General features: G+C 40.9%; 1 protein-coding gene across 1 annotated transcript; it reads left to right on the top strand.

Annotated features, from left to right (window-relative positions):
- The first annotated feature begins 392 nt into the window (after nucleotides 1-392).
- LOC136379869 (nmrA-like family domain-containing protein 1) lies at nucleotides 393-27,212 on the top strand. The gene is made up of 5 exons (XM_066347520.1): nucleotides 393-523; nucleotides 15,548-15,786; nucleotides 18,474-18,723; nucleotides 22,583-22,773; nucleotides 25,950-27,212. The coding sequence occupies exons 1-5, from the start codon at nucleotides 484-486 to the stop codon at nucleotides 26,127-26,129; spliced, it is 900 nt and encodes a 299-aa protein (XP_066203617.1). The 5' UTR covers nucleotides 393-483; the 3' UTR covers nucleotides 26,130-27,212.

Raw genomic sequence — 27,212 nt, 5'->3', positions numbered from 1 at the left:
GATGTACTGGAGGTTAGGACTTCAACATATGAATTTGTGGGGAGGCAGGGTCTTCAGGCCAGCTCCAGCATCATCTCCTCTGAACAGCCTTCCCTGACACCTCCAGTCTGGGTTTCATGTCCTCCATAGCGTATGTTCCCTCTGCCATTCCTCTCTACTGTACTTCTATTTACTAGTTTATCTCCCTTACAAGATCTGGATCACCAGGGCCTCTAGTTTAATGCCTAGTATAGTAAAGGCACTCAAAACACATTTGCTGAACACACGAGTGATTGAACAAGTGAATCTGTATTTGGAAAATTGCAGTGTCAGAGTGTGTAGGCTAGTTAGTCACCACAACAAAAACTAGAAAAAGGAGGGACAAAATAAGGGTGTGGTAATCAGATGTGGTTTATAACTCATGCTTGAAAGAGGAACTATTTCAGCTGCTGTCGCTGCCTGAGAAAAGTTTGGCTACTCCACGAACTTTCTTTGTCCAGTAATATGACCAGCAAGAAAGTAATTGCAGTGTTTGGAGCAACAGGTAAATAACTCCTTACTGTTAAAGTGCATGCTGACTTTGCTTACTTTTGTTTTTATCTTCAAAGCTGCCAGCTTGGGCTGAACAACAACCTTTTGGAGGAAATTAAGAAAAGTGTCCTATTGTTTGAGCTTCTGATGTGGTAAAGGGGCTGGGTGATTTGATTTTATTTGTCAGAAATTATCTCAGCAGGACAAGGAAAACTGACATTCTCTCTTTTTCCAACATGTACCGACTTGTTTGTATATTCCAGTTTAATATAAGTTATGTGCTGGAAACTTTTCTCTGCTCACTTTCCGACAAGTGCAAGGAGCAAGAGTGAGAGACCCATGGATTTGTAGAGGATAGCGACATGCTGACCAATGCCCTCCAGCGATTCTGAAAGTGTGGAGTGGGTGGGGGTTCGGAGAATGTGCTGAGTGACTTTTCTCACTGGGACAGCTGCCTGAGCCTCTTAATCGCTGCCTCTGCTTTCAATTTTGTCTCCTTTACAATTTGTTCTTTACAGCTGGAGTCATCTTTGCAAAATGATCAAATCAGGCCGCTCCCATTCAATCTGCTCTCATTTCAGCCTCCCAATGATTCATTTGAAACGATCAGATCATGACTTGCCTCTGTTCAAAATCCTCCAAAGCCCCCCTCACTCCAAGTAAGGACCCCAATCTCCTACCCTCCCCTTTACTTACTCTACATGTTCCTCAAACACACTCCCACCTTAATTCCTTTTCATGGTCCGCCCCCTCAACCTAGAATAATCTTCCTCCAGTTATCCATGCTGCTTTGTCCCTCATGTCACCCAAGCCTCAGCTCAGATGTCGCCCTCTCTGTGAACATTTTTCAGACCTCCATATTTAAAATTGCAGCTCTGCTTGACCCAGCTGCTGTCTGTCAGCCTCCCCGCCCCAACTTCTCTTACTGCCTGTCTTCCACATTACAATATAAACTCCATGAGCAAAGGACTAAAGCAGGGCGAAGTGAGAAATAGATTTGCAAAAACCAACAGGCAGGTATGATATTGACTTTAAAAGGAAAAAAAAAAAGTAAATGGAGATATTGTATAAGGTGAAGGTAAGAATATTGTTTCTTCCTGAAAGTAATAAGCCATTAAAGGATTTTGAACAGAGAAATGACTTAATATGATGTCTATATTAAAAGGATCATTTTAGCTCCTGTTTTGTGAGGAGAGTGTAGGAGGCAAGGGCTGAAGCAGAAAGATCTTTTAGGAGGATGCTGCCATAATCCAGGTGAGAGGATGGCAGCTTGGATAGGGATGGCAGCAATGCGGTGGTGGGGAGTGGTCAGATTCCAGATATGTGTTAAAGAGAGTTGACAGGTTCACTGATGGACCCAGACAAGAGGTGAGGAAAGAGGAGTAAACAATGACTTAAGGGTGTTCTGGCTTGAGCAGCTGGAAGATGAAGTTGTGATCCATTGAAATGGGAAGACCTTAGTGGGAGCAGATCAGAAAAGCTCAGGAGCTCCATTTTAGTCCCAAACTTGAGTTGCTGCCTAGGCATCCAGAGCAGGCAGTTGAATAAGAGCCTTGAACGTGGCTGTTGGAGGAACCAGATTAGATGTGTCAGAGGTAAGGAAAGTTGCTTCCTCCTTAGCTAAGGGGATGGGCTGATTACTTAATGCCCAGGCGTTGTCCCGAGTTTTGTTGCTGTGTTCTGGGTGTGTTTGAGAGTTTGAAGTAGGGTTACCTATTTAGCAGATAAAAATATAAGATGCCTAGTTAAATTTTACAGGGACATGTGTTAGCCGTTACCTGTGTATGTGTTTGCACGTCAAACTCTGAATAGTGCTTGTCATTCAAATACTACTGTGGACGAAAAATGGGTTCTATGGAAAGTAACCTCATTCTAGGGTGATTTGATCATAAATTCTTAACTGGGTAGGTCCTGGTGGGTAGTCATGCCCCAGGTATATACCTTCTTTAGTAAAAGGCTTATCTTTGCCTTAAGCTAGCCCTGTCCATTGCTTCTGTGTATCTAGGTTAACATACTTCTGAAATAACCTCCCTCAAGAGAGCATATAATCTATTTATTTATTTATTTATTTATTTATTTATTTATTTATTTAATTTAAACAATTAATTTTAATGAGGTGACATTGGTCAACTAGACTACCCATATTTAGAGAAAACATCTCCACATCATTTGGACAGTTGATTATGCTGTATACCCACCACCCAAAGTCAAATTGTTCTCTGTCACCTTATATTTGTTTCTCTTTATGCCCCTCTCCCTCCGCTCCACCTCTTCCCTCTCCTCCCTTCCCCTACCCCTGGTAACCACTGTACTCTTATCTATGTCTATGAGTCTCAATTTTGTGTCCCACCTATGTATGGAATCATACAGTTCTTAGTTTTTTTCTGATTTACTTATTTCACTCAGTATGTTATTAAGGTCCATCCATGTTGCCGTAAATGATACTATGTCATCATTTCTTATGGCTGAGTAGCATTCCATAGTATATATGAACCACATCTTCTTTATACAATCCTCTATTGAAGTACATTTTTGTTGTTAAGAGAGCATATAATCTTGTTACCTATCCTATAATCTAATCCCTGTCTTGCTTTGTGCCACCTTCATGTAGTCTTCCTTACTTTCCCTCCTTAATTTCAAATGAATAAAAGAAACCGCAAAACCGTTATTCTGTAGAGCATTTGAGATCTTGCTTCCTGACATATGTTGTCAGTTGGCTCAAATTATTTTAGTGTATATGCTGCTAAAGTGAACACTCAAATAAACTCTTTTCTGCCCCCGCTGATTTGAGGAAGTAGGGGGAAAAAGAGAAAGCGAGGAAGGGGGAGATAAAGAAGAGAAGTATCAATTTGTTGTTCCATTTAGTTGTGCACTCATTGGTGTCTTCTCATCTGTGCCCTGACCGAGGATCAAATCCAAGACCTTGTTGTGCTGGGATGATGCTCCATCCACTGAGCCACCTTGCCAAGGCTCAAGTAAACTCTTATAAAAATTCTCTACTGGTTTGGACATCTTTTTATGTTGATCTTGCCCTCAACATGGAAGCCCCTGGAAGGGAACTAGGTCCAAGAGGGAACAATCCAGAATAAGCGAGGAGAGTCTGGGACAACTGAGTCTGTCCAAATGGGTGCCCTGGGGGCTGTTTTTTGGGGCTGATAAGTTTATTGGTTATGTCTTGCTTATTTAAAGGAACAGGGCCAAGATGGATGAGTTCTCCTGGTTTCGGTCTTAGTAGCACATTAAATGTGGGAGTGATTAAGAGGGCCAGCCCTGGTTTTGGTCCAGCTTCTCTTGTTGTTTCATACAGGTCCAGGCAGGACTGTCTGTCTCTAAAGCTAAGAGTTGAGACCATGGAGATTTCAGTCTTTTAATGCATGTATTCATTAATTCATCCATTCCACTTAATGGATGTTGAAAACTTGCATTTGCCAGAGAATAGTCTCAGTACATGGTTGGGAAACAGGGATGAAGAGCAAACAGTTTCTATCTGTAGAACCCAGTTTAGTAGGAGGGTTATAAGGAAATAATTACAATAGTTGATGATATGGGGCCGAATTGTGTATCTCCCCAGAATCATTCACATATTGAAGCCTTACTTTCTAGTACCTCTAAATAAGATAGGACCTTACTGAGGCAATTGTATAAAACTGAAACCATGAGAACGGACCCTAATCCTATAAAACTGGTGTTCTTTTAAGAAGAGGAAATTTTGCCCTGGCCGGTTGGCTCAGCGGTAGAGCGTCGGCCTAGCGTGCGGAGGACCCGGGTTCGATTCCCGGCCAGGGCACACAGGAGAAGCGCCCATTTGCTTCTCCACCCCTCCGCCGTGCTTTCCTCTCTGTCTCTCTCTTCCCCTCCCGCAGCCAAGGCTCCATTGGAGCAAAGATGGCCCGGGCGCTGGGGATGGCTCTGTGGCCTCTGCCTCAGGCGCTGGAGTGGCTCTGGTCGCAACATGGCGACGCCCAGGATGGGCAGAGCATCGCCCCCTGGTGGGCAGAGCGTCGCCCCTGGTGGGCGTGCCAGGTGGATCCCGGTCGGGCGCATGCGGGAGTCTGTCTGACTGTCTCTCCCTGTTTCCAGCTTCAGAAAAATGAAAAAAAAAAAAAAAAAAAAGAAAAAAAAAAAAAAGTAGAGGAAATTTTGACAGAGACAGGAGGGGCTAGAGTGCACAAAGGAAAGACCATATGAGGACACGGTGAGAAGCTTCTTTATGTGCAAAACAAGGGGGAAGGTCTCAGGAGAAAACTAACCTAATAACACCTTGATCTTGGGCTTCTAGCCTGCAGGACTCTGAGAAAATATATTGCAATTGTTTAAACCACAATCTGTGAAATTTTGTTAAGGCAGACTTAGCAAACTAATATAGTCAAAATTTTGTTAAATTGTTGTTTTTATAGATATGCAATTAATAGTTTTAGAAGTCTGATAGCCTTACAAGGTTTATAAAGAACCCAACAGACCCTGCCATACCCTTTCCACATTTAACTCTTCTGTTACTACTGGTATTTGTCTCCATATTTCTAAATAATATGCTATTTCTTGATTTTTAAATTTTAGATATTATTGATTTTAGCTTTCTTATATTCCCAGCCCCAAACACATTCTTCCTTTTTCTCACCCTCCCCATGTAATTTATAACAATTTCTGTTTTTCATATGGATGATAAACTAATGTGGACTTTTATTATGACTATGTAATATTGTTCATATTCAGCCATGTAGTGAGCACTTTCTTTTCTCACATAATTTTTTCTTTTCCTGAAATTAATAATGGCCTTTATTTTTGTTTAGTTTTCTTTGCACTTATCACTCATTTTTTCCTCTAATCTCTTCAATAATCCTGGATGATTTCTCTCAAAATGAGCAAATACATTAATTAATTTGTTGGTTCTGTTTTTTTCCTTTATGGAGAGCTCCCTAATGGAATGCTACATTTTTCTATTTCAATCTTCTTAGGATTTGCTTCCCTATTATTCTAATAATTCTCTTTGCCCTTCTCCTGGCTTTGGTTTCTCTTTCCTGGCTCTTTTTGCTTGCTTTACTTTTTAATTTTGCTAGAATACATTCTCCAGTAGCTTACAGAGAAAGAGCACATAGGAGCTAAATTTTTGATACCTTGAGTGTCTGCAAATGTCTTTATGTAGAATGTTCAGAATCAATTGATCGTTTGACTGGGTTTAAAGTTCTAGATAGAAATTAATTCTTCCCCCTCCCCCTCAAAAAAAAAAAGGCCATTACTCTATTGTTTACAATATTATAAAGAAATCTGGTGCTTTTTTTTTTTTGGTTTATAAGAGAGATTTATTTGAAGAAACATCACAGCCTATAAAAACTACATAAAGTCTCAATTTCCACTCATACAGTGGTAGATTTGATATGTCCCCCACTTTTGAATTGACTCCCTTTCACCAATGTTTGTAAGATTTTTTTTTATCCACAGTGTTCTGAAATTTCACAATTATGTAATAATGTGGGACTTTATTTATTAGTTGTGCTGGACACTCAGTGGCCCTTTAATCTGGTAGCTCATTTGATATCCTTGGACCCTGGGAAATTATTTTCTTTGATAATCCCAGATGCCCATTATTTCTATTCTCTCATTCTGGAATTCCCTTGGCTTGATCTGTTTTCTCTTACCTATTTTCCATTTCTTTGTGTTTTTCCCCCTTTTAATTCTGAAAGATTTCTCCAACTTTTTCTGAGTGTTTCATCTTCTCTCCTGAATACTCCCTCTCCTTCTCTCCCCCTCCTCTTTTATATTGGTACAGTATGCAGATATAGTGTTCTGAATGCAAAATTTTCTCCAGTCTTTGAAGATATTAATGTTTTTTAAATTTTTTTCTATTCACTGCATCTGTTTCCTTTTAATAGTTTGTTTATTTTGGTTTTGTTAGAGGCTTTCTTTAAATATCTGGTGACCTTTGGCTGTCCGTTCATATTTACTACTAGAGCACTAAACTTTGGCTGAAGCTCCTCTTACAAAAGCAGAGCTCAGCCCTGGCCGGTTGGCTCAGCGGTAGAGCGTCGGCCTGGCGTGCAGGAGTCCCGGGCTCGATTCCCGGCCAGGACACATAGGAGAAGCGCCCATCTGCTTCTCCACCCCTCCCCTCTCCTTCCTCTCTGTTTCTCTCTTCCCCTCCCGCAGCCGAGGCTCCATTGGAGCAAAGATGGCCTGGGCGCTGAGGATGGCTCTGGGGCCTCTGCCTCAGGTGCTGGAGTGGCTCTGGATGCAACAGAGCGATGCCCCAGAGGGGCAGAGCATTGCCCCTGGTGGGCATGCCGGTGGATCCCGGTCAGGCACATGCGGGAGTCTGTCTGATTGCCTCCCCATTTCCAGCTTCGGAAAAATGAAAAAAACACACACAAAAAAACCCCAAATAAAACAAACAAACAAAACAAAACAAAACAAAAGCAGAGCTCATTGAATGGTAGGCCCTATGGGGTTATCAGTTGGGCTTCCACAAGAAACAAGTGCCACACTTTCTCAAAGAAGCTAAGGAAAAATAAAGGCAGAAAGGGAAGAGACCAGTAACAAATAAGTAAGAAACAGGAGGAAGGAGCAGAGGGTATGAGAGATGACCACAACCCGGGGAGAATAGCACATTGGAGATGGTCACCTCTCTTCCTGCCCTTGGGTCTTCTACTGATGCCTGTCATTGGCTAGACCCAACCTGAGAACAAGACAGTCCATTGATGGAGTCCATACAGGTCAGGTTCCCAGGGCACTAAACAGGGTGGGGGAGGTGAAGGTAGATCTGAAGGCACACAAACAATATTCAAGACAGGTAGGTAACCAGTATGATGGAGGGTTGCAAATGTAAGCAACCAAGCACAGTATCTGGCATATATCACAGGGCATTCAGTAAATAATTGTAGAGTAGATAAATTAAGCAAGTGATGCTTCTATCATCAATGGCTCTGAATGCCATAAAAAGAAAATTACGTGTTTTTAATTTTTAAAAAAATATAAAATAAGAAGCTGTTTTGAAAATAGAATTGTGTGAAGAACCTCAAAATAAAATCTATATCTAGATCAAATTAGATTTTCCCAGTTGACTTTGTGGCAGAGGGTCCAGAAGCCTGCTCATTTGGCCTCCCCGTTGGCTCAGGACTCTCCCATTCTTTCTTCCCCCACCCTTGGATTTTGCAAAGGTGCCTCTGATTGGGCAGCGAGAAACCTAGTTTGAAAACCACTGTTGCAAGCCATAGGATGCCTCTTGAAGTGATTATTACAACAGCTGTACTCCAAATAACAGGACTTCTGGACCAACTATTTTTTAGTGAGCATTCTCCCCGATCCTTCTTCTATTTCTTCTTTTCTTTTTTTTTTTTTTTTTTTTTTAAATAAATTTTTATTAATGGTAATGGGATGACATTAATAAATCAGGGTACATATATTCAAAGAAAACATGTCTAGGTTATTTTGTCATTAAATTATGTTGCATACCCCTCGCCCAAAGTCAGATTGTCCTTCGCCACCCTCTATCTAGTTCTCTGTGCCCCTCCCCCTCCCCCTAACTCTCCCCCTGTCCTCCCTCCCCCCACCCCTGGTAACCACCACACTCTTGTCCATGTCTCTTAGTCTCATTTTTATGTTCCACCAATGTATGGAATCATGTAGTTCTTGTTTTTTTCTGATTTACTTATTTCACTCCTTATAATGTTATCAAGATCCCACCATTTTGTTGTAAATGATCTGATGTCATCGTTTCTTATGGCTGAGTAGTATTCCATAGTGTATATGTGCCACATCTTCTTTATCCAGTCTTCTATTGAAGGGCTTTTTGGTTGTTTCCATGTCTTGGCCACTGTGAACAGTGCTGCAATGAACATGGGGCTACATGTGTCTTCACGTATCAATGTTTCTGAGGTTTTGGGGTATATACCCAGTAGAGGGATTGCTGGGTCATAAGGTAGTTCTATTTGCAGTTTTTTGAGGAACCACCATACTTTCCTCCATAATGGTTGTACTACTTTACAGTCCCACCAACAGTGAATGAGGGTTCCTTTTTCTCCACAGCCTCTCCAACATTTGCTATTACCCGTCTTGTTGATCATAGCTAATCTAACAGGGGTGAGGTGGTATCTCATTGTAGTTTTGATTTGCATTTCCCTAATAACTAATGAAGCTGAGCATTTTTTCATATATCTGTTGGCCATTTGTATCTCTTCCTGGGAGAAGTGTCTATTCATGTCTTCTTCCCATTTTTTTATTGGATTGTTTGTTTGTTTGTTGTTGAGTTTTATGAGTTCTTTGTAAATTTTGGAAATTAGGCCCTTATCTGAGCTGTTGTTTGAAAATATCATTTCCCATTTAGTTGGCTGTCTGTTTATTTTTATATCAGTTTCTCTTGCTGAACAAAAACTTTTTATTCTGATGTAGTCCCATTCATTTATCTTTGCCTTCACTTCTCTTGCCATTGGAGTCAAGTTCATAAAATGTTCTTTAAAACCCAGGTCCATGAGTTTAGTACCTATGTCTTCTTCTATGTACTTTATTGTTTCAGGTCTTATATTTAGGTCTTTGATCCATTTTGAATTAATTTTAGTACACGGGGACAGGCTGTAGTCGAGTTTCATTCTTTTGCATGTGGCTTTCCAGTTTTCCCAACACCATTTGTTGAAGAGGCTTTCTTTTCTCCATTGTGTGTTGTTGGCCCCTTTATCAAAGATTATTTGACCATATATATGTGGTTTTATTTCTGGGCTTTCTATTCTGTTCCATTGGTCTGAGTGTCTATTTTTCTGCCAATACCATGCTGTTTTGATTATCGTGGCCCTATAATATAGTTTAAAGTCAGGTATTGTAATGCCCCCAGCTTCATTCTTTTTCCTTAGGATTGTTTTGGCTATTCGGGGTTTTTTATAGTTCCATATAAATCTGATGATTTTTTGTTCCATTTCTTTAAAAAATCTCATAGGGATTTTGATGGGAATTGCATTAAATTTGTATATTGCTTTGGGTAATATGGCCATTTTGATTATATTTATTCTTCCTATCCAAGAACAAGGAATATTTTTCCATCTCATTGTATCTTTTTCGATTTCTCTTAACAATGCTTTGTAATTTTCATTATATAGGTCCTTTACATTCTTTGTTATGTTTATTCCTAGGTATTTTATTTTTTTTGTTGCAATCGTGAAGGGGATTATTTTTTTGAGTTCGTTTTCTAATATTTCATTGTTGGCATAGAGAAAGGCTATGGACTTCTGTATGTTAATTTTGTATCCTGCGACCTTACTGTATTGGTTTATTGTTTCTAATAATCTTTTTGTGGAGTCTTTCGGGTTTTCGATGTATAGGATCATATCATCAGCAAAAAGTGATACCTTTACTTCTTCTTTTCCAATATGGATGCCTTTTATTTCTTTGTCTTGTCTGATTGCTCTGGCCAGAACTTCTAGCACCACGTTAAATAAGAGTGGAGAGAGTGGACAACCCTGTCTTGTTCCTGATTTAAGGTAGAAAGTCCTCAGTTTTATGCCATTTAAAATGATGTTGGCTGATGGTTTATCATATATGGCCTTTATCATGTTGAGATATTTTCCTTCTATACCCATTTTGTTGAGAGTCTTAAACATAAAATTGTGTTGTATTTTATCAAAAGCCTTTTCTGCATCTATTGATAAGATCATGTGGTTTTTGTTCTTTGTTTTGTTGATATGGTGTATTACGTTAACCGTTTTGCGTATATTGAACCATCCTTGAGATTCTGGGATGAATCCCACTTGATCATGATGTATTATTTTTTTAATATGTTGTTGTATTCGGTTTGCCAGTATTTTGTTTAGAATTTTAGCATCTGTATTCATTAGAGATATTGGTCTGTAGTTTTCTTTCTTTGTGCCATCCTTGCCAGGTTTTGGTATGAGGGTTATGTTGGCCTCATAAAATGTGTTTGGAAGTATTGCTTCTTCTTCAATTTTTTGGAAGACTTTGAGTAGAATAGGAACCAAGTCTTCTTTGAATGTTTGATAGAATTCACTAGTATAACCGTCTGGGCCTGGACTTTTATTTTTGGGGAGGTTTTTAATAGTTTTTTCTATTTTCTCCCTGCTGATTGGTCTGTTTAGGCTTTCTGCTTCTTCATGACTCAGTCTAGGAAGGTTGTATTGTTCTAGGAATTTATCCATTTCTTCTAGATTGTTGTATTTGGTGGCATATAATTTTTCATAGTATTCTACAATAATTCTTTGTATATCTATGATGTCTGTGGTGATCTCTCCTCTTTCATTTTGGATTTTATTTATTTGAGTCCTGTGCCTTTTTTCCTTGGTGAGTCTTGCCAAGGGTTTGTCAATTTTGTTGATCTTTTCAAAGAACCAGCTCCTTGTTTTATTGATTTTTTCTATAGTTTTTCTGTTCTCTATTTCATTTATTTCTGCTCTGATTTTTATTATCTCCTTTCTTCGGCTGGTTTTGGGTTGTCTTTGTTCTTCTTTTTCTAGTTCCTTAAGGTGTGAAGTTAAGTGGTTTACTTCGGCTCTCTCTTGTTTGTTCATATAGGCCTGAAGTGATATGAACTTTCCTCTTATTACTGCTTTTGCTGCATCCCAGAGATTCTGATATGTCGTATTTTCATTTTCATTTGTCTGTATGTATCTTTTGATCTCTGCGCTTATTTCTTCTTTGACCCATTCATTTTTTAGAAGTATGTTGTTTAGTTTCCACATTTTTGTGGGTTTTTCCCCCTCTTTTTTGCAGTTGAATTCTAGTTTCAAGGCTTTATGATCAGAAAATATGCTTGGTACAATTTCAATTTTTCTAAATTTGCTGATATTGTCTTTGTGGCCCAACATATGGTCAATTCTTGAGAATGTTCCATGTACACTAGAGAAAAATGTATACTCTGTCGCTTTGGGATGAAGTGTCCTGTAGATGTCTATCATATCCAGGTGTTCTAGTATTTCGTTCAAGGCCACTATATCTTTATTGATTCTCTGTTTGGATGACCGATCTAGAGCCGTCAGCGGAGTATTGAGGTCTCCAAGTATGATTGTATTTTTGTTAGTTTTTGTTTTAAGGTCAATAAGTAGCTGTCTTATATATTTTGGTGCTCCTTGGTTTGGTGCATATATATTAAGGATTGTTATGTCTTCTTGATTCAGTGTCCCCTTAATCATTATGAAGTGACCATTTTTGTCTCTGAGTACTTTTTCTGTCTTGTAGTCAGCATTATCAGATATGAGTATTGCTACACCTGCTTTTTTTTGGGTGTTGTTTGCTTGGACTATTGTTTTCCAGCCTTTCACTTTGAATTTGTTTTTATCCTTGTTGCTTAGATGTGTTTCTTGTAGGCAGCATATAGTTGGATTCTCTTTTTTAATCCATTCTGCTACTCTGTGTCTTTTTATTGGTAAATTTAATCCATTTACATTTAGTGTAATTATTGACACTTGTGGGTTCCCTACTGCCATTTTATAAATTGCTTTCTGTTAGTTTTGTATCTAGTTTGATTCTTCTCTTTTGTTTTTCTATCATTTGTTTCTGTTTGTTTGTGTTCCATACTTCTTTCCTCTGTTGCTACCTTTTTTAAGTCATGTGTTTTTGTGGTGGTTTTTTCTAGGGTGGTTACCATTAAGTAATGAAAAGGGTACCTACCATATTCATTGTAGTACCCTATCTTATAAGTATTTCTGCACTTCATCGTCCTTTGCTACTGTTAATCTCCATTCTCTCCCCCCTTTTCTTTTTCCTTTGTTGTCACAGTTTAAGTTTGGTTTTATTGTGTTCTTGGTGGAGCTGTTACTTGTGGTGTTGTTTTCTTTTGTTCTTTGAATCTGGTTGGAAAACCCCCTTTAGTATTTCCTGGAGTGGGGGCTTTCTCGTGATAAATTCTCTCATCTTTTCTGTATTTGTGAATGTTTTTATATCTCCTTCATACTTGAAGGATAGCTTTGATGGGTATAGTATTCTTGGCTGAAAGTTCCTCTCTTTCAGGGCTTTAAATATTGGGGTCCACTCTCTTCTAGCTTGTAGAGTTTCTGCTGAGAAATCTGATGATAATCTAATAGGCCTTCCTTTATATGTTGTACTCTTCTTTTCCCTGGCTGCCTTGAGAATTTTTTCTTTGTCATTGGTTTGTGTCATCTTTATTATGATGTGCCTTGGAGTGGGTTTGTTGGGGTTAAGAAAACTCGGTGTTCTGTTTGCTTCTTGAATTTGAGGCTTTAGTTCTTTCCACAGGCTTGGGAAGTTCTCGTCTATTATTTGTTTGAGTATATTCTCCATTCCATTTTCTTTCTCTTCTCCCTCTGATATACCTATTATTCTTATGTTATTCTTTCTGATGGAGTCAGATAATTCCTGTAGGGCTTTCTCGTTTTTTATTATTTTTGAGTCTCTTTCTTCTTCTCTCTGTTGTGCCTCAAGTTGTTTGTCTTCTATTTCACTAATCCTATCTTCAATCTGGGTTGTTCTGCTAGCTAAGCTTGTTACCTCGTTTTTCAGCTCGTGAATTGAGTTTTTCATTTCTGTTTGATTTGTTTTTATAGTTTCAGTTTCCTTGGTAATATATTCTTTGTGTTCATTGAGTTGTTTTCTGATCTCCCTATATTGCCTTTCCGTGTTTTCTTGTATATCTCTGAGTATTTTTAAGATTTCTATTTTAAATTCTCTGTCATTTAGCTCCAAGGCTTCCAATATGTTAAGTCTTTTCTCCATAGATTTTTCCACATCTATTTGTGTTACCTCTCTTTCTTTTGTATCCATAATATTCGATTTCCTCTTTCTTATTGGCATCTGAGGGTGGTCTTGTTGATAGCACTAATTAGAATTAATAAAGAGTAAAAAGTAAAAAACAAACAAACAAAAAAAAAAAACAAAAAAAAACAAAGGGTAAAACACCCCACAAAAAAAAGCAGTAATAATTTATTATTTCCCCCTTTTTTTTTCTTTGTTCTCCTTCCCTCCTCTCCCCTCCTCAGGGAAATATCGTGCCTATAATGGAGGGCCTGGTTTGCGGTGAAGAGTTCAAGGGGGCAAAAAATAAAAAAATAAATAAAAAAAATAAAAAAATATATATAAAAAAAAAAAAAAGGGAAGAAAATCTTAGACAAGCATAAGTTGATCTGCCTGCGGGTGACGGTCAACCAAGAGATATAATGAGAGGGACAAGAGGGAACCAGAAAAAAGGACAAAAAAAGGAATAATAAAGAAGAAAAAATAAAAATAATAAGTAAAAATACGTTGTATTAAGTGGAGCAAAGACCAAATACAATGGAGACCTTGGGTTGGGAGGACCCAAAATGCCACAGAAACAAACCAACCAGAAAAAAACAAAAACAAAACCGAAAAAGAAAAACAAAGCCAAAAAAAACCTTGAGTCCCAAATTAACTAATTTGTTCGTGATTGAGGATTAAATGGGAGGAAAGTAAAACGAGAAAAGAAAAAACGAATAGAAAGGAAAAAATAAGAAAAAGAGAAAAACGAAGGAAGAAATAAAAAAGGAAGAGAAAAAAACAAAATAAGGCAAAAAAAAAAAACAAAAGAGGAGAGAGTGAGAATTAAGTGTCCTGGAGTATAACCCCAAAGGAGGGTGAGGATGAAGAAGAGAAATAAAATGTAACACTTATGGGTAGTGTAGTTCAAGAAAAGGGAAGCATAAGATGGGCAGAGAATAGAAGGACTGAGGTGGAGGAAATAAAGGCAATAAGATAGAAGGAACAAACAACAACAACAACAAAAAAAACAAAAACAAAAAACAAAAAAACAAAAAAAAAACAACAGTGGAACAAGCTGCAAAGTCTGTGGATTTTTCCTGATTTTGAGATGTCAACCTCTTCCTCCTTCTCCTCTCTCCCTCTTCCCGGTCGGCAACTCTGCACCCCAGGCCCTGCCCCTGCGCCACACCCAGGCAGGGACTTGCAGTTGATGGGGTTCTACGGCAATGTCACACAATTGGCTTTAGTCTTGCTGGTAGTCAAGGCCTGCCAGCGTCTGCAGGGTCTAACGACGAGAGAGTTCGCCTTCGTGGATTCTCTCTCCCAGTCCCCCCCTCCCGAACCAGCAGCCTGGCGATCCAGCCACAAGGCTGCCACTGCTTCTGCCTGGGGAGTAAGAGGCTCAAAGAGCTGGGAAATCCCCACTCTATCCCCACTCAGTGCAAGGCTCTGGGAAGGGCTCTGACAGTCAGGGCCTCCAGTGTAATCAGGCGGGGGTGGGAGTCAATTGTTGTCAAGGTGATTGTTCAGCGCCTAGCATTCCGTTGGACCTCTCAACCCAGGCTTTCCACACTTTGTAGCCTGTTTTGGCCGGTAAGAAGAGGCACTAGTCTCTGCTTGCGACTAGTGTGGTATAGATCTTATTATCTGCCAAGTCCTTCTTGTTAGCGTTTATCCCTGAATATGGAGGCTCTATCAATCAGAAGTTGCCCCCGCCCCTTTAGCGAGAGGCACCAAAAAATATCACGCCTCTTGTCTTGGGTCGGTGAACTGAGATTGATCTTATCAATTAGAACCGAGGTGCGCAGATTTCACGGGTTAAGTTAATTTTAGTAATTGGGTCGCAGCTGTGCTCCCGAAGGTATTTCAGGCTGCCTGCGCGCGCCCCTCCCCCAACGCTTGATTGTTAGCTTGAATGGCTGGGTGAGGTGCCCCGCCCACGGAGAGAATCTCCCAAGTAGGGAATACCGCCCTGGGGCCTCTCCCGCTCCCCGTGCGCGGGCCGCTGGGAACGTTACCGGTGCTCGGTCTGCAATGCTCGGTCTGCAACCAGACCGGGAGCGCGCCAGCGGCTGCTCGCCGCTCGCTCTGCAACCGACCCGGGCACTGCTCGTGGCGGCTGGCGGCGGCTTCCGAGTGCGGGATGACTTACACAGGCGCACTTTCTCGCGGCTTGAATGAACGTCCCTGCGGTAGCTTCCTCCACACACTCGTCTCTCAGATTCGAGTGATAACTGTCCTTTTGCTTTCAGTTTGCTCCGAAGATAAATTTTCCTGTTTCTAGTTGATAAATTTGTTGTGATTTTGGGGAGATCTGTCGGACGCGCTGCTCACGGCGCCATTTCCGTCTATTTCTTCTTTTCTAATCTTGCAGGAGCTCAGGGTGGCTCAGTGGCCAAGGCCATTCTGGAGAGCAAACAGTTTGCTGTGAGAGCGCTGACCAGGGATGTGACTCAACCGAAGGCACGGGCGCTGCAGAGCCTTGGCGCCGAGGTGGTGAGAGGGGACCTGAATGACGAAGCCTCAGTGGAGGCCGCCTTGAAAGGCGCCTATGGGGTCTTCGTGGTGACCAACTTCTGGGATGATTTCAGCAAAGAGAAAGAAGTGTGCCAGGTGGGAACACCTTCATGTACTTTCCTCTTACCCTCCTGGCTGCTCTGCCCTTTCTTGAAGGGGGTATGCCTTCAGGTTGGGCAAAAATACAAGCCTTACTCCACATCTCTCTTGTATTATGAAATATAAGTGCTTCCACTACTGTTGGCGACATCTCTGATTGTGACATCAGTGTTGTGTAACAAATACCCACATCTCAAGACCCTGGAGGTTTGAGAGTGACGGTGCAGTAGAGCCAGTCATTAGATGCTCCCCGTTTTGTTTGCAGATGGCATAGGAAGGACACCACACAACAGAGTTAGAGTGACTCTGAAATGAAAAGGGAAGAACAGCAATGTAATGGGTGTATTTATACTTCTGGCAGAGAATTTGGGGAGAAATCAGTAATGGGTACACATAGAAGAAGAACTAAAGAAATCAGCAAATAAACCCACAATGATTAACATCAGGGAAAAGAAAAGTTTGTAGAAGAAATAAATGTAACCATAGAATGTTACATGGTTCAGCTTCAGCTGTGTGTAATCTCTTATTATTGATCTAAAATTATGATGCTGGAAATATGAAAAAAAGGGAATTGTATATATGTGTGATGGTGATGGTGGACTGTGTGTGTGTGTATGTGTGTGTGTGTGTGTCTGTGTGTGAGAGAGAGAAGACTAGAGATGAGGGCTTATCTTTCATAGTAGGAATTTAGTAGCTGATATCTTAAACTGAAAGAACTCAAGAATTAGAAGTACAAACTTGGACTTGGTGAACATGTTAAGGACACTACTGTTTTATGAATTCTTGTTGTATTGGCCAAGAGTTTGCTTAAAGGCTTTAATCACTGTAAAAAAAATATAGAAGACTGGATAAAGAAGATGTGGCACATATACACTATGGTATACTACTCAGCCATAAGAAATGATGACATCAGATCATTTACAACAAAATGGTGGAATCTTGATAACATTATACGGAGTGAAATAAGCAAATCAGAAAAGACCAAGAACTGCATGATTCCATACATTGGTGGGACATAAAAACGAGACTAAGAGACATGGACAAGAGTGTGGTGGTTATGGGGGGGGGGGGGAGGGAAGAAGGGAGAGGGGAGGAGAGAGGGGGAGGGGCACAAAGAAAACTAGATAGAAGGTGACAGAGGACAATCTGATTTTGGGTGATGGGTATGCAACATAATTGAATGACAAGATAACCTAGACATGTTTTCTTTGAATATATGTACCCTGATTTATTGATATCACCCCATTAAAATTAATAAAAATTTATTTATAAAAAAAGAATTAGAAGTACAAACATGTTATTTAGAAATAAAGAAACAGGGTAAGGAAGGGGAATTAAGAGGGACAAATACATGGTGATGGAAAGTGATTTCACTTTGAGTCATGGGTACACAGCATAATCAATGGTTCAAATAATATAGAAATGTTTACCTGAAACCTATGTACTCTTATTGATCAATATCACCCCATTAAATTTAACTTTCTAAATAAAATAGAAGAAAAAGAAATAAAGAAACAGCTAAAAGAGATCAAAGTGGTTACTTCTGGAGAGCAGTTATCAGCATGGAGGCTCAGGGAATGTCTTTGTTACTGTAAGTTTAATCCCCCCCCCAATGATGGTACTATTTGAAATTATATATATGTATAAATTGGGGAAAATATGGAGGTTAAATTTTAAGAATGTAATGGATAGGATCACCCTTTGCAGAAATGGCACAATTAAAAAAATTAAGAGGCCCTGGCTCCATTGGAGCAAAGTTGGCCCGGGCGCTGAGGATGGCTCTGTGGCCTCTGCCTCAGGCGCTAGAGTGGCTCTGGTTGCACCAGAGCAACGCCCCAGATGGGCAGAGCATCGCCCCCTGGTGGGCATGCGGGTGGATCCTGGTCAGGTGCATGCGGGAATCTGTCTGACTGCCTCCCCATTTCGAACTTCAGAAAAATACAAAAAAAAAAAAAAAAAAAAGAAAGAAAGAAAAAAATTAAGAGCAGGATTGAACCATTTCAGGAATGTCTGTTAAATTAATTATTCCATTTACAACATGTCTGTTAGTGATAAGCTTTGGAACAGCTTACTTTAGGAACTCTGGGTCCTAATTCTGATATTCACTCACTGTGAAGCCCAGGGGGACATAGTCATACTCTGCTTCACTTTCTGCATCTTCTAAACAGATTAACTGTGTCCTCTGCTTGCAACATGGGGTTTTGTAAGGGGGAAAAAGGAAACAATAGACAGAAAGAAGAAAGAAAGAGAGAGGAAGATGCTTTGGAAAATTTGGAACTAAAACACAAAAAAGAGAATATATGTGTGTATGTGTGTGTTCATTGTACTTTCAATATCCAGACGGTGTCCAGATATAATGCATTACCAGAAAACACTTATATTTTTTCCTCAGGTAGCACTGAGCCTTTATATAGATGAATGTGGCAGTTGATCACAAAGATACTGATATTTTAGAGGAAGAGACCAAATATTCCTGTCTGTTTCCACCAGGCTGCCTCTTAGTTTCTGATGAGGGTCAGCATTTTGACATGGGGAAGCCTCTGCCTGCTGATACAGGTGGACTCTCGGGTGGTAACTTGAATATATTTTGATGCTGGAAGAGCTCCTTCTCGAAGGAGGACAGCTGCCCTCTTGTCCATATGCAAATACAGCAATCTATATAAAGTTTTACATTTGTCCCTTAGGGAAAAATGGTGGCAGACATCGCTAAGCGCCTGGGTCTGAAGCACGTGGTGTACAGCGGCCTGGAGAACGTCAAACGTCTCACCGGCGGGAAGTTGGAAGTTGGGCACTTTGATGCGAAGGGAGAGGTGGAGGAGTACTTCTGGTCCATTGGTGTTCCCATGACCAGCGTCCGCTTGGCAGCTTACTTTGAAAACTTTCTCACCATGTGGAAGCCAGTGAAAGCCTCTGATGGCGATTACTACACCTTGGGTAAGTGAAAGTTTATAGTGAAAGTTAACTGGACACCTGCTGTCCTTCCCTCCCTCCTCTATTTCCCTTCCTCCCTCAGTTCAGTGGGATACCTCATTTGAGTGCCTACTATGTGTTTACCTCTGCTTGAAGTGCCAAGAAAAATACCAAATTGTTCTAGACTTCACAGGAAGTGAAGTCAGACTGCCTTCACTAGTTCTTAGACTGGAAACACAAAGGATTTCACTTCCAATCTTAACAACCTGATACTCTTTATGTAAGTGGTTAACTATGTGACTTCAAGCCTTAGTTTCCTCATGTCTAATGGAAAAGTTGGACAAGACAACTTCTAAGGTCCCTTCTAGCTCATCCATCTGAACTTCTGTGACAACAGGCAAGACAGTCTTCTCCTGGCCTGGGTGCCGTGGTCAGAACCCCTGGAGGGTCTGACTCTCCAGAGTCTGGTCTGTAAGTTGGGACTGGGGCCTGACTCTAGTTTTCTTTTTCTTTCCTTTCTTATTCCCCTTCTTTTCCAAGTGATAGGAGGGTAGATAGAGAGTCACACTCCCAAATGCACCCAGCCAGGATCTACCCAGTAACCCCCATCTGGGGCTAATGCTCTGCGCATCTGGGCCCATGCTCACAACTGAGTTATTTTTAGTGCCTGAGGCAGAGGCTCCACAGAGCCCGACTCAGCGCCCGGGGCTGATGTGCTCATGCCAATCGACCCATGACTGTGGGAAGGTAAGAGAGAGAGAGAGAAGGGGAAAAGGGAAGAGAAGCAGATGGTTGCTTCTTCTGTGTGCCCTGGCCAGGAATTTAACCCAGGACATCCACATGCTGGGCCAAAACTCTACCACTGAGCCAAATGTCCAGGGCCAAGACTCTAGTTTTAACAAGGATTCCTAATAATTCCAGAGCTTTCAGTCCACTGGCTGGAATTCCCCTGCCCCTTGGGGACATTTTCTTTGTCCATAGCCCGAGGTCGCTCTGTGGAGTGGAGGGACTATGGGGGTATTAAAGGCAGCAATTCAGTCTTTTTTCCTTAGCATATAATTTAGATTTATCAGAGGCATAACTAAGAGCACCTGCCACACAACGGGTGACCTGGGTAATAATTGAACAAATGACTAGATAGATAAATGTATAAATGTAATATGGCTCTTTTTAACCCCACCCCCTTTCTTCCTATGCCCTTACCAGGTGTCAGAAGCCAGCTAATTGACATTTTCCAGGTCCTCAACTAGGACATTGTAATCTATAGGTTAGATTGGCCGGGTGAAGAGGTGATGCCTTAAATTTCTTCTGGCACCCAGTCCCATCTGGGGCCCCAGAGTCTATATAACTCTGTCTTAGGTGTTCCTGAGACTGGTATCATTTCCACTCTAGGAACAACTAACATTTACTCACCACTTACGAGGAGCCCAGCACTATACTATTTACTTTCATCTTACAGATGAAGAAACTGAGGTGAGAAAGATTAGGTAACTTTTCAAAGATCACTAATAAGGCAGAACCAGGACCTGGACCCTGGTAGTCTGACTCCAGAGCCATATTCTTTACCACTGCCCCATAACTGCTTTTCATCTCATCCCAAGATCTCAGCTCTCAAATAAAAGCAAACTTCAAAGTCATGACCAGCTTAGCTCTGGGTGCCTCAAAATTTGATGTTTACAAACATCAAATAAAATTATAATTTAATCTGAGCAGGCAATTTGCCTACCAAGAAATTGAAGCAGGAAGCTAATTTTACTACAAAAGACTAACTATGATATTCAGTCCCTGACTGCTAATCCTGAAGTCACTTTGGATTGAAATTCAAAGACCTTGATTCTTGTCCTGGCCTGTTGCTTTCTAGCTGAGGCAGTGGGTGAGTCAACAGACTTAGTTTCTTCATTAAAAAAAATGAGAGTGCCCTGGCCGGCTGGCTCAGTGGTAGAGCGTCGGCCTGGCGTGCAGGAGTCCCGGGTTCGATTCCCGGCCAGGGCACACAGGAGAAGCGCCCATCTGCTTCTCCACCCCTCCCCCTCTCCTTCCTCTCTGTCTCTCTCTTCCCCTCCCGCAGCCGAGGCTCCATTAGAGCAAAGATAGCCTGGGCGCTGGGGATGGCTCTGTGGCCTCTGCCTCAGGCGCTAGAATGGCTCTGGTAGCAGCAGAGGGACGCCCCAGATGGGCAGAGCATCGCCCCCTGGTGGGCATGCCGGGTGGATCCCGGTCGGGCGCATGTGAGAGTCTGTCTGACTGCCTCCCGTTTCCAGCTTCAGAAAAGTACAAAAAAATAAAATGAAAAAAAAAAAAAAAGAGAGTTCTGGGGCTAGATCTTATCTACTTTGGGTTCTAGCCTCAGGATTCTGGGAATCTAGGAAAGGCTGTGTCACCTTGTCAGAAGGTTACAAGCTTTGGAGTGATGCGTGAGGGTTTGAACCCACTGCTGCTGCTGGTTGGCCGAATAACCTCTGGCAAGTATCTAGTATTCCTATGTTTCAAGGTTGTTTTAAAGAGTAAACCAGTCACTACGTTTCACTCATTCAATAAATATTTGAGGGCTTACTATTTACCAGTCATTTGCTGGCGAATCAGTAATAAACAGTTCAAAACAAACAGCTCTGCCTTCATGAAGTTCCGATTTGAGTGGAGGAGACAGAGAATAAACATAATAGATAAAGTGAAGTATATCATATGTTAGGAGGTAAGCACAATATTTAAAAAATAGGGCAGGGTAAGGTATATGTGTAGTGCCAGCAGGAAGGAGGTGGCATGTGAAATTTAAACAAGTTGATCAGTGGGCCTCTTTGAGAAATTGACATCTGAGCACCTGATGGAGGTGGGTTCTGGACTTCGTGGGAAAGAATAATGCAGGGGAAGAACATTCAGGGCAGGAGGAACAGATGGTGTGGCTGGAACAGAGCTGGTCAGGGAGAGTGGTTGGCGGTGAGGCCAGAGTTAACAGAGGTCTGGTCCTGCAAGCCATTGGCTTGTGTTTTGAGGAATGGAGAACCATTGGAAGATATGGGAAGACATGATATGAGCTGAGTTTAGTTTCTCAGATTCACAAAAAGACCATGAAAAGGCAAGAGTGGAAACAAGGAGACCAATAATTCAAGTCAAAGATGATGGCACAAGGTGGTTTTGACCAAGGTGGTAGCAGTGAAAATGGTAAGAAATGGACAGATTCTGGACATACTAAAAATAGGACTTAAAAAGAAAAGGATATGGGGTGTGAGAAAAGTGCTAAGCTCAGTCCAAGACTTTTGACCTGAGATACTGAGATGATAGAGTTGCCATGAACTGAAATGGGGAAGTCCGTCAGGGGAGCAAGTTGTTGGACATCGGAATTCATTCTGGGGCACACTGAATTTAATATGTCTATTGAACAATCAAGTAAGTATGCTGAGTAGAAAGTTAAACAAATAGAGTCTGGAATTCAGCAGAGATTTCTAAATTGGAGATACAACTAATCATACTTTGCACATAGCAGATACTTAGTGAATGGTCACTTTTAAAAAATTTCTTACTGATTGATTTTAGCACAAGAGGAAGGAGTAGAGAGAGAAAGAGACAAGAACATTGATCTGTAACTGTATGTGCCCTGATCAGGAATCAAACCAACAACCTCTGTGCTTTGGGACAGTGCTCTAACCAACTGAACTATCTGGCCAAGGCAGTAAATGGTCACTTAAAAAAAATCAATATCCAGGCATTATTGTATTTTTCTCAAACAAAATCTTGTAACAATTGTCCATAGATTGTGGCCACTCGGTGTTACATTACTTTTCTATACCTTTTGTTTAAGTGGTTGGTTAATTTAAGTTGGTAGGACTTACCAAGGATGTGATATAATTAGTTTTTATCTTCTTTTTTTTTTTTTTTTTTTTACTAGTACTGCCTATGGGGGACATACCAATGGATGGCATCTCTGTCGCTGATGTTGGAACAATCGTCTCTAGCATTTTTAATTCTCCAGCAGAGTTTTTAGGCAAGGCTGTGGGTCTCAGCGCAGAAGCACTAACAATACAGCAATATGCTGATGTTTTGTCCAAGAGTTGGGGGAAAGAAGTCCGAGATGCAAAGGTGAGTACTTTAGAAGACATAAATGTTATCACCTTGAGTGATCCACCCAAAGAGTCCTTGGGTCACACACCACTGAATTACAAATCCTGGTAGACTTTTGATGAATTTAAGCAGTGTTCAGCTTAGGCTCGCAGAAGAAATGAAAGAGGATTTCAGTATCACAAATCTATCTTGTGTTGGTGGATCTGAGTCTCACTCTTATAGTTTTATTTCTATTATTATTATTATTATTATTATTATTATTACTGTCTAGTGAGAGGAGGGGAGGCAGAGAGACACACTCCCTCATGCGCCCTGACCAGGATCCACCTGGCAAACCCACTGGGGGCAATGCTCCGTTGCTCAGTTAACTGAGCCATTTTTTTTAGTGCCGAGGTGGACGCCACTGAGCTATCCTCAGCACCTGAGTCTAGCTCACTCGAACCAAGAAAGCCATGGCTGCAGGAGGGGAAGAGATGGTTGCTTCTCCTGTGTGCCCTGACTGGGAATTGAATGCAGGACATCCACATGCTGACCGATGCTCTACCACTGAGCCAAATGGCCTTTATTTCTTTAGCTGTAGTTTAATCAGCTTGTTAGGATAAAATTACTTTTGGGCAGCAAGAACTTAGAATCTGAAGACCGAGGTACAACTTTTTCATGTACACTACCCAGCTCTCTTCATAAGCACTCATTGCTAATCACTCCAGTCTATCAGAGCTCGCTGGTATAGGGCGAGGCACTTAGCCTTCTCTGAGCCTCAGCTTCCTCATCTGTGAAGTGGGATGATAACATCTACCTTGAGGTGTTCTTGTGAAAATTAGAAAGAATATATTTAAAAGGCTTAGCATAGTGTTTGGCATATATATTAAATGCCCATTATGTACCTTTGAGGAGTTTATAGCAGAGCTGGGGTGAAAATGTTAAGGCACATGAAGTCACAGTGATCAGTACAAGACAGAACACTGTACTTAATTGTGTTGTCCGCACACTCTGTTACCAGAGAAGGGTAGAAGAAAAGTTGCTTTTTGTTTCATGGGGTCTGAAGTCTATAAGGAAGAAGGGGAGAAAGGCAAAGAAGTGAGGGCATATGCTGTTTGTGTTTATTCTCAGAGGAGTGGGTAGACCTTGTTTTGGCTGTGTCAGGACCTTTCAAGCATCTTTCAAACACATAACTGGCCTCTGACTATTTTTGGTTCATCAAATTGTTTCATAATTCAGTGGAAACTACTCTGGCATCAAAAGTTCTAGGGCATTAAAAAAAGCTGGAAGTTCTACAGTATGGTTAACGATCTTCTTCATAATTAGTCTGACTTGAAGATGCTGTCCAGGTTTCTAGGGTGGGAAAAGGCTTAGGCATCACGCTACTCTGGGAAAAGATGCATGTGGCCACAAGGTGGCACTCCAGCCTTGGCAGTCTGACCGTCTCCCCTGTTTGCATTAACTGCTTCTGTGAGGAAAAACTCCCATTAAGAACTCGGGTCTGGCTGACACTGTCTGTCCAAGCCCAAAGGAACATGGTCCTTTAAGAAAGTGAGACACAACAAAGCAAACTCCTTCAAAAAATCTTCAGAGAAGAATCCTTTATTTTACTGAGGGATATTAGTCATCAAAGTTACAGGCTGAGGGAGCAACTCAAGGAGACAGACATTTCTAAAATCATCTTCCAAGCTCCTAATGTAGTCTTCTTACTAAAATTTTAATTATTTTTCTGATTTGAAAAATAACAAACACTTATTTTTCAGGAAATACAGAAAATTATTTTTAAAAAGATTTTATTTATTCATTTTGGAGAGAAGAGAGAGAAAAGGGGGCGGGGAACAGGAAGCATCAACTTCCTCATGTGCCTTGACCAGGCAAGCCCGGGGTTTTGAACCAGCGATCTCAGTGTTCCAGGTTGATGCTTTATCCACTGCACTACCACAGGTCGGGCTAGAAAATTTATTTAAAACAAAGAAAATAAAAACCACGTACTTTAATTTATCAGAGATAGTAACTGTGAAACATTGGCACATTTTCTTCTAGACTTTTCCCAGTATATATATGTTTGTATATATAGCTTTTTCATTTAACATTATATTATAAGCATTTTTCTATTTTGTTAAAGTTCTTCAAAAACATTAATTTAAATAATCATACAATATTCTGTGCTTCAGGATGATGCTCTAACCAACTGAGCTTTCCGGCCAGGGCAGCATAATATTCTTAAAGTAGATGCCCTGTAATTTATTCTGCCATTCCTTTGCTTTTGTATATATGTTATTCTTGATTTTTTATTATTATAAATGGCATGTGACAGTCATTGTTTTGTAAGGGTTGTTTATGTGTCACATTTTTCTAAGGCCAAGTGGAATAACAAGGTTAGAGTTTACTTCTGGGGGCTAAAGGCAGATTACACTGGATCCAATAGTTAGAAATTAGTTTTGCTAATTTGGGGGAGGGGCGATTATTGAGCTAGTTAGTGTTAGAGGGACTCAAGGGGTGAGTTTAGTGGAAGATGACAGAAGGCAGCTCAGTAAGTATGTGACGGGCAGCGTTTGAGTCTGGGCCTGGCAGAGTCTGGGGTGGCTGAAGTCAAGATGCTCATTTCTAATCGAGGAGGGGAATGATGATGAAGGGGTGTCACCCGGGAAGAAAGGATGGAGAGTCTGGGGCCAAGGAGTGTGGGGTCTTGACGTTGTGAGAAGGGTGAGAGGGGGAAGTATCTCAGAGGGCTGCTGAGGGAATCCCAGGAAGTGTGTATGAAAGCTGGTCAGGCGAAGGGGGAGAGAGCCGTGGTACCTTATCCAAAGATGTGGGGCCAGAAACAATTCAGTTTTCAAATCTTTCAGCTTCTAGATAGGTTATGTTCTATATGTATTGTGTAACATCACCATCAGGGCAAGGGTAGGAGCGTGTAATCAAACACACCAGTATCTCTGCAGAAAAGCATATGACTGTTTCCACTAAAAGGGACATTAAAGATCATAAATAGTTTCACATAAGTTCAGATCAGAATTAGTTCAGAAAAGTCAGTTTGCTGTCAAATTGCTTATGAAAAAAACTTGCAAGTTTCTTGGGTTTTGGAGTTAGGCTAAAGAATTGTGGTCTATATCATTATTAAAGTAAATAAGTTATTCTCAAACTATGTTCCATGAGAGCTAAAATTGAAAAAATAAATATAAAATTTTTTAATTTTTTTAACTTGTTTTTTAAAGATCACCCCAGAAGCTTATGAGAAGCTGGGATTTCCTGGAGCAGAAGAATTAGCCAACATGTTTCGTTTCTATCACATGAAGCCAGACCGTGATGTCAAGCTCACCCACCGACTAAACCCCAATGTCAGAAGCTTCAGCCAGTTTATCTCAGACAACCAGGGAGCCCTGGTGGGCCTTTAAGCTGTTCGAACAGGCCCCTCACCACACACTTTCTTCCTCCCTGATTCTCTTTACAGCACATCTCCATTAACAGAACAGATATGATAGAATGCAACTGTTTGCAACACCAAAAGGCTTCCCTGAAGTTCTCTCTTAAGAAGGAAACATGGAAATGGTGATTGGACACAGAAATTTAACTCACATATAACTTTCCAGCTAGTGATAAGGATGTTACACCTGTTTGGTTAAGTAGGAAGCCCCGAACCTAGCACCTTCTGTAGCTCTGTCTTTCCAACAGCTAAGTCGCCTCACAGGGCTCTGGCCTGAGGAGCTGGGAGCTTCATCCCTAAGACAAATGGGGGGCAGCCACTCAACTTTCTCCTGTCTAAATGACTTTGAGCCCGGGCTCTGAAACTCCCTTCAGCAGCTCCGGTTTTTTCAAGTGCATTGTCACATTCTCAGTGGACTTTTAGGTAATTTTAATTTCTTAGAATAAAAGTCTTTGTACAGGACTTTCTAGGGAACATGGTGTTCAGTGAACAAGCACAAGTGTTAGAGACTCTAAAATTCAGTTTTGCTTCATGGTTGAAAATTCATCCTCTGATTCATTCGTTAAATCATCTGCGGAATCATTCAACTATTCATCTATTCATTCTTCCACCCTTCATTTAGACATTCCACAAATTTTATTTTTAGCACCAGTAATGATGATGCATTTGCAAACTTCTCTCTCCGCCTATATGTTTTCTTATTGGAGTGATGCGTGCTTCAAAGGCTACCATGGCTCCTTGCTCCTTTTCATTTTGTGGTTGGCAAGGGGGCCATGTAACCAGTTAGCTGCAAGTGAACCCCAGAGGCTCTGCGGTGGATGAAGGCAGGAGCTTGAGACGAGAGCTGGGGAAAGGAAGGGAAGTAGGAAGAGGAGATGATGGAAGGGCTCTTATAATATCTTTCTATATCTCTGGCTTAGCATTTTCTATACTGAATTGTTATTGCCTCATTTACTAGTCTTCTTGGCTGCGAGTAACTTGTAGTCCTCTTTATCCTGATGCTTGGCACATGATGGGTGATCAATAAATGTTCAATAAATGTTGTCAAAATGAA

The sequence above is a fragment of the Saccopteryx leptura genome, chromosome 8, assembly GCF_036850995.1.
Source record: "Saccopteryx leptura isolate mSacLep1 chromosome 8, mSacLep1_pri_phased_curated, whole genome shotgun sequence".
Lineage (NCBI taxonomy): Eukaryota > Metazoa > Chordata > Mammalia > Chiroptera > Emballonuridae > Saccopteryx > Saccopteryx leptura.
This window is presented reverse-complemented; position numbering and strand designations above follow the sequence as displayed.

What these genes read in the sequence shown, in the direction of transcription:
- LOC136379869 (XM_066347520.1), top strand. Translation starts at nt 484, where the DNA reads ATGACCAGCAAGAAAGTAATTGCAGTGTTTGGAGCAACAG. An exon ending in AAGAGAAAGAAGTGTGCCAG is followed by an intron (nt 15,787 to 18,473) that starts GTGGGAACACCT and finishes TTTGTCCCTTAG; the next exon opens with GGAAAAATGGTGGCAGACAT. An exon ending in AAGAAGTCCGAGATGCAAAG is followed by an intron (nt 22,774 to 25,949) that starts GTGAGTACTTTA and finishes TGTTTTTTAAAG; the next exon opens with ATCACCCCAGAAGCTTATGA.